The sequence below is a fragment of the Neltuma alba genome, unplaced genomic scaffold (genome assembly GCF_004799145.2).
Source record: "Neltuma alba isolate B1F8T4 unplaced genomic scaffold, ASM479914v2 tig00006589_pilon, whole genome shotgun sequence".
Classification (NCBI taxonomy): Eukaryota; Viridiplantae; Streptophyta; class Magnoliopsida; order Fabales; family Fabaceae; genus Neltuma; species Neltuma alba.
Genome location: NW_021634504.1, coordinates 28683 through 36150, shown reverse-complemented (window position 1 = coordinate 36150; position 7468 = coordinate 28683). Strand labels below are relative to the sequence as shown.

General features: G+C 37.1%; 1 protein-coding gene across 2 annotated transcripts; it reads right to left on the bottom strand.

Annotated features, from left to right (window-relative positions):
* Positions 1 to 224: 224 nt before the first annotated feature.
* On the bottom strand, positions 225 to 6083 carry LOC114750637 (NADPH--cytochrome P450 reductase). 2 transcript variants are annotated; one of them, XM_028939232.1, is made up of 19 exons: positions 5805 to 6083; positions 5388 to 5698; positions 5216 to 5275; positions 5026 to 5102; positions 4877 to 4934; positions 4708 to 4791; positions 4566 to 4602; positions 4229 to 4298; positions 3935 to 4126; positions 3760 to 3852; positions 3437 to 3662; positions 3252 to 3335; positions 3009 to 3160; positions 2467 to 2563; positions 2052 to 2201; positions 1875 to 1952; positions 1625 to 1747; positions 1395 to 1508; positions 225 to 697 (listed from the first exon to the last, which is right to left on the bottom strand). In XM_028939232.1, the coding sequence occupies exons 1-19, from the start codon at positions 6058 to 6060 to the stop codon at positions 617 to 619; spliced, it is 2343 nt and encodes a 780-aa protein (XP_028795065.1). In that variant the 5' UTR covers positions 6061 to 6083; the 3' UTR covers positions 225 to 616. The 2 variants fall into 2 exon arrangements, with proteins under 2 accessions (XP_028795065.1, XP_028795064.1); XM_028939231.1 differs by having other exon boundaries at positions 5388 to 5976.
* Between the last annotated feature and the right edge of the window lie 1385 nt (positions 6084 to 7468).

Genomic DNA, 7468 nt, shown 5'->3' with positions numbered 1-7468 from the left:
CTCTTGTTTTCCCCCCAAAAAAATATTTGAGCAATTTGAACCCCCGGACGTTCTCATAGTTAGCTCAGGAGATTTTACTCATAATTATGTAGTATATAATTATATATATTTCCCATGGATCTCTAACCGCTTTGTTTCCTTTAAGAATAAACAGTTGTTGTCTCATCCCCACAACAAATTAGAGTGCTCATACATTATAGTTCCAGATTCTAGACAAAACAACAAAAGCGAAAACAAGTAATCAAATAATAATATTACCCATTTGTTCTTGAACCTTTCTACAGGTTCATACAAGTTCATACTAGCATAATCTAGGTATAAACAACGAAATTAATTACCTTACATCATATAAGTATTGTTTATCTTTGCCAAAGCTTGAATTATATAAGTTACACGAACAAAAAGAATCCATTAGAAAAATAGTAACAAAAAAAAAAAAAGAATCCAGGGACCAGTGTCCCAAAAGACAACTGGTACACAGACCCCCTTTGAGGGCGCTTCAAGAAGAGGACGTTGCAAAAACCCCACTTCCAGGTACTTCAACCCACATATCATATTTACGCAAAGCTTTATTGTCTCGGTCTTCTTTCTTGCCTTGTATTCATATATAAAGTCGTTACCATACATCACGCAAATACCTGCCACTCGTTTGTAGGTTCTTCACCATGCTCTCTGCTTTAGAGCTATCCATAGAACCCTGATAACAACCAAAGTCCAATCTTCATTAGCCACACTCAAATCAGCAAGAAATGAAACGACCCATGTCCTATGCAGAATCATTGTGAATTAAATAAGACTTGGAGATAGGGTGTGTGTTTGTGTGTTAAAGAGAAAGGGGCACGGAATGTACATACTACCTCCTATCCTTAATATAAGAACTAATTGACTAATTTGAGTAAATTTAAAAAAATTAATTTAGTTATTTATAATAAATAAGTGTCATCTCTCCTAAAGTATTATGCTAATCAAGTATATTGGTTAAAACTATTATTGTTACAAATATTATCTTGAGAAAAAATAAATAAATATAAAAAACAAAGTGGATTGAAATCTTATATTCACGATCAAAATAAAAGTCAATCGAGCTCTATTAAGGACTAGAGGTAGTGCCAGAGGTGCTTGGCTCGCACAGTAGACATTGTTAACCCCCTTGATGACGTGTGCACCTACATGTCCAAAAAATGACCCTTCCATTTGTGGATACACATCACCATCACAAATTTAATGTATTTAGGTAGTGTGGACAATCAATAAATCTGAACACCCCCCCCCTTTTTTTTTCCTGGCGAACATCAACCTCTTCCTTTAAAAGGTGCAAGAAGCAAATTGACAGCCACCAAAAAGCTGTGACTAAAACGATATTCTGAACCCAGCATAAATTCCATTTAGCATACCTGCTCTTGCGCAATTGTATGTAGAGTCCGGTGGACATCCCTAGCCATGCCTTTGGCATCACCACACACATAAATGTAAGCTCCCTGAGATATCATGTTCCAAATATCCGAAGCCTAGACACAGTAGAGCAGATTAGGTGCAGGTTAACCCCATCAATGATCAATTGATAATTTGAGCAAACCAGAACAATTATTCGAGAGAAAGGTGGTGGGTTAGAGAGGATAGGTACCTTCTCTGCCATCTTGTGTTGCACATATTCCTTGGTGGGTCCCTCACGAGAGAAGGCTACAACAAGCTCTGAAAGCACACCACTTTCGACAAAGTGGTTTAACTCATCTTCATAGATGTAGTCCTTTAAAAAAGCATTCTTAGTTAATATTATCAATAATCAAAATAAAAAAAAGTTAAAAACCTCCCCACCAAACCCCTGCCTACTCTCTGTAAAAGTCACGAAACTGCATCAAGGATAGATAACTCACCATCTTACGGTTCCTGCATCCAAAGAACAATACGGAGGGGCCAAGTTCAGCTCCTCCTTCTTTCATTGCTAGTCTTTCCTGGAGTGCAAATAAAACACAAAAACATGTATAACTGGCTTAGATAGTTGTATATTTGTACGATTTGAATAATTGAATAGCAAGTCAGTTGGTTCAAACCTGCAAGAAACCCCTAAAAGGAGCTAATCCAGTTCCAGGTCCGATCATGATTATGGGCACCTTAGTATCCGCAGGGAGTTTGAAATTGGACTGCCTGACAAAGATAGGGGCCCAACTGCAGTCCGGACTTTCCTCCAATGGAACAGAATTCTGGACAACAAACAATTAAACAAGTTAAAGTCATCGTCAGAAGTGAATTTAGATACAAAATAAGCAGTGGATTCAAGACATTTGGCTTCCATATCCTCATATAATTCCTTTTCATTTTTGAAAGCTCAAGATATGGACAGTTCAGTTTAACTAACTTTAGTGGCCAAAAGATAACCATCTGCAAGCCAATAATTCTTTAGGGATTACATCAGCCTTACAACTCAACAAGTTCAAGCATACATAACCCAGGATGCGTATACATTACCTTCATCCATGTTGAACATACTCCTTTATGAATCCTCCCAGTGGGCATTTTGTCATAAACCAAGGCACAAGTAACATGGATTCTGGATGGAGCCATCCTGTGGACAAATTTTGCAGAAATGCAACATATTAGATATTTAGATGCACAAATTCAAAAAGATATGATAATATATCTGTAATTTTTTCAATTAGCATTTGAAAAATGCAGAAAATATAGCTCTAGAATAAAGTAATTGTTTTATCACCCTTAATCCAATGACCAAAGTTGGACTTGGACTCGAGGATATTCAGAATGTAAAAGGGCTAACTAAATTATCAAGAAATATGTCATGAACATCATCATCTGAACATCTTAAATACTGCAAATTCATTATTTGGAAACATCTTGAAATGTAGGCATGGATTCTCGATCATTATGTATGGTTATGGCAAGAGAATAAAATGAACTGCTAGGCTAGGCTTCTCCAACTTGCTCTTTATTCACTAGGGTAATTCTCCTACATGATCCTCATATCAATGCAGGGGTAAAAGACAGGAAGTAACCTTGGAGATGATGAGATTGAATAATATCTGGGCTGTAATCGAGTAGCAACGGCTGCAAAAAAGACACCAATTGGAGGTTTGGCTGATGGAAATTCAGCCATGACCTCAAGGAGACTTCTCTGGTTAGCAACAACCCACTCTGCATATTCATCCTGTATAAGCAAAAACCAAAATAGCAATCAAATTAGAAAGGTAAGCACAAAAACCTATGTCAGAATTTTCAAGATACAAGTATGTTACAACCTTTCCAGCAGGTGAAGCAAGATATCTTAATCGTTCAGCTTCAGAAGGATCGGAAGCATGGGCAGCTAAGGCAAGTAAGGAAGCCTGGAACACATATGAAGAGAATAATAAATAATTAACATAAAGAAAATATCTTAAAAATAACAAAAATTGAAATCAACAGTCGTCATGCTCAAAGGAAGAACCTTCTTAGGTGAGCTCAAAAGATCTGCATATCGAGCCAGAGCTATTCTTAAAGTGCAAGGGGGGAATGGAGGAGGCAAGGAGCTTCCACTAAGTGGTGTCCCATCTTCATTATCAGTATGGATGGAGAAAAAGGTATCTGGTGACAGACCTAGTAATCTAACTGCCTCTTCTACAGTTTCAGCCAAATTCTCACAGTAAACACCGACATGATCTCCTGTTTCATATCTGTAAAACAAATCATGCACAGAAACAAGAGAAGAATTAGTGCATTAATAGATAAAGTATTTGTATATCAATTATTCGTCAGCATGCAAACACTCACACAAGTCCAGAGCCAGAAATGTCAAATTCTAAATGAGTGCAAGACCGGTCTGATGCAGGTGTGTGAAGCTCCTTTCGTACAACCACATTTGCCCTTCATGAGGAGTAAGCAGTACGTGTTAGATTACAGTATGACATAATACCAAATCACAACCGAAAATTTCACTCTGACATACCTGCATGGATGTTGAGCATCAACAACAGCATGGCCATTTGCATTATGCCAGCTCTTTTCCTCAACTTGTTCATCTCCTGGTCCATGAATAACAACCCGATACTCCAAAACAGCAGCAGTGTAAGGGGTAGATACAGTTCTATCATCCTCGTCTCTAAGTAATTGATCCAATTCTGGCCACACCAATTCTTTCCTGCAATAACAATTGTTAGACAGATGACAGAAGGGTCTTACATATCAGCACGTAAAAAAAATTACACAACAATGTTAACAAATCAACCAAATATTTCATTACCATGCAGAGAAGTCATCCTCTATGCATTGATCATCATCTCCAAGACCCAGGGGAACAAGACGCTTCCCGCCTGCAAATGGAGAAGACAGGTGAGATCAGTGGAGTTTTTTATTTGGTTTTTCTTTTCCATTAAGACCTTTGTGAGTAGCGAGGAAGTAAGTAGCGCCCTATGCATTCTTAATGGCATGACCATTTGCCCAATTTCGTATTTTGCAAAGGTTATCCAGAGAAGTGTTGCATGGCTATATGCCTTGTGTCAAACTAGTTATGGTAATACAAATCAAATTGACGTTTGCTAGATTTCAGAGAAATCAACGAAAAGAAATCAAAAGAATACCTTGCTCAGCGAGAAGCTCATCAACCACCTTAGCCACCTGATCCAATAAAGGGACGAAGCAGAGCACAGCAAACACTAAGAACAGAGTAACCGGAAATTCCAAAATTGAAATGCTAGGTTAAAGTAGGAGTTCAACGCAAACCTTGTTGAAATGTTCATACTGCCTGTTGCCGAGGCCAAACACACTATACTGAAGATTTTGAAGCCATTCTCCTCTCTCGTTCCCCTAAAATCACGGTCACGTAAACAATATATCATTGAGTTTCCCTAACAATAATAATTCAACTCCAGCTACTGTAAATTAAAGCTACCTCAGTGAACCATTTGTAAAATCTGGCGGCATTGTCGGTTGGTTCACCATCACCATATCTATACCATGGCCAAAAGATCAAACTACGATGAGAAACTTCCTAAAGACATTACAAGAAAGATAGAGCCAGAAATAGTTTCGAAAACCTACGTAGCCAGAAAGAAAAAAGCCAGCGTCTCCTTTTTCAATTTGTCCTCGTATTCATCGTCATCGGCCGCGTAATCATCCTGCTCATCGGTAACGAAAACTAAAGCATCAAGCCAAAATACCAAACCAAACAACACCAATCAAAAAGAAATAAAAAAAGGAGACGCTATAATCACAGGAGAAAGAATAATACCAAATCCACGACTTTAAACGCCGCCTTCTCGTACCGCACTTTGGCCTCTTCAACGAGCGCCTGCCCACAACGCCAAACCAGCCAATTATAAGCACAATCAGCCGAAGCTGACGAGTTCATAGCCTAAACACATTCAGGTAGCCTAATCATGCGCAAAATTGACCGAGCCTACCTTTGCGAAACCTTCTGCTGTACCAGTCTGCGTGCCGAAGAAGATGGTGACCTTTTTCTTACCATCATCCTCCTCAACCTCGGGCTCCTTAACGATCACCGGCTTAACAGGCTCAACAGCCTTGACCTTCTGACCGCCAGATCTCCGCCATAACAAGACCACCACACAGCCAATCAAAAGAGCCACGGAAGTCGTCAAGAACATGACGAACTCCCGATTCCCCAAAAGCATGGAAGCAACCTCACCGGCAGCCCCGGAGGAGACATTGGAGGGGTCCACCTTGCCCTTAATTATGGCAGTCATCAGATCGAAAGGCGAGATAGCCTTGACAGAGGTGGAAGGCTGCATGATGGTCCTGCTTATGAAACTGCAGAAAGATGTAACAAAATTATATCATATAACGACGACGAGGAGGCTGTAGTGAGAGAAGTGTAGGTGAGGAAGAACGGAGGAGGTTGGTGATGGAGAAAGAGGAAATGAGGAAGGAGATGAATGAAGCAGAGAGTCTCTCGAGAGGGGGTTGGTGGGTGTGAGTAGTTGGGAGTTGTGTATGTGTGTGAGAGAGAGAGACTCTGAAAATGCGTGGGAGTGATGGGGAAGGGGTTATATTGGGAATCGGGAGGGATGGAGAGGTGGTGAAGGCCTGAAGGGAGTAGCCGGAGGCTTCACCCATCGCCTACCAACCCACTTTCCTCTCCTCTTGCCCACCTAACACCCTGCGTAACCCGGGTTAGCTTCTGAAAATTATATTACAGCCAGATTTAATATAAATTAAATATACAACAGTGTAACTTGTATAATTTAATTCAATTAATAAATAGAACCTCTAAATTTTTAATTTCGTTAAAAGTGTTTTAAAAATGAAATGAATTTCATACATTCATGCATCAAAGCAATCAATATATATTTAAACAAGAAAAATTTAATGTGTAAATAAAAAATTAAAGACTAAAATATACTTTTAATTCTTTAACTTTATATAAGATTTTAATTTGGTCCCTTAACTCTAAAAAGTATATTTTTAGTCCTTTAATCCTAAAATTATTAATTTTAAATGATTATTTTTTATAACAATTATGTTTGTTGTTTTGAAAATTAAATTTAATATGTTAGTATTTAATGTTTTATTAACATTCAGAATTTCAGTATCATCCTTCCTTAGGATTTTAACCTCTTAGATACCTAAATTAAAACATTATAATCTGCAATTTGTCATTGTCCCTTCTTAACACCTAGGAGGTGCCACATAGTAAGGTGACTGAAACATCAATTTTGAGAGGCAACTAATTTTGTATGTGATTGAGTTTTGCAATTAATGTTTGGGTTTGCTGCTTTTGTCTAAGATAACTCCCCCCCCCCAATTTGAATCATTAAATGATTAACGCTGCTTTTTAGAGAGAGAGAGAGAGAGGTCATTTAACATTATCGTTGTGAACGTGAACATAAATCTTTTAGTATACTACCTTCATCATATTCACAATATAAATTACTTTTGGAAAAATAATTGGATCCAAAATATAAATAAAAAATTAACGCTTGTTTGTCACTCTTGTTCCTATCATTAATGCTCAAATATAAATCCTTATTTGTCATTTAATATATGGGTAAAGTTAAACAAAATTTAAGCTGGGATAAATTTAATGAGTTAACTATTATTTTTGGATAGTACTAATGAATTACTCTCGTATATCCTTATTATAAGCTTCAAATAACTATTTCATGAATAACAAACCGTTTAATTAAAATTAGTTAAAAGTAATAAATATGCTAGAAATATAGTTTTATTTTCAAATATGCCCTTATGATAAATGAGAAAGAGAATGAAAAAATATACAAAAAAATGATAAAAAGAGTATGATAAAGGAGAGAAATAAATAATTAAGGGCAAAATCAGAAAAAATGTATGAAATGTTAAGATAGATTTCAAATTGAAACTTATAAAATGAATTATATTTCTCTAGAAATTTAAAGCTTATAAATAGGATAAGGAGGAGTTTTTTATTTTTGGTGTCAATATTAATGAATTAGTTAAAATGTTGGTTTTGAATTTTGAGGTCAATGTAAAGGTTAATGGGGTTTCA

Coding starts and splice junctions, on each gene's coding strand:
- LOC114750637 (XM_028939232.1), bottom strand. CDS start 6,060: ATGGGTGAAGCCTCCGGCTACTCCCTTCAGGCCTTCACCACCTCTCCA. Junction 4,299..4,565: donor TGAGCTTCTCGCTGAGCAAG/GTATTCTTTTGA, acceptor CTCCATTTGCAG/GCGGGAAGCGTCTTGTTCCC. Junction 698..1,394: donor ATACAATTGCGCAAGAGCAG/GTATGCTAAATG, acceptor GGTTGTTATCAG/GGTTCTATGGATAGCTCTAA.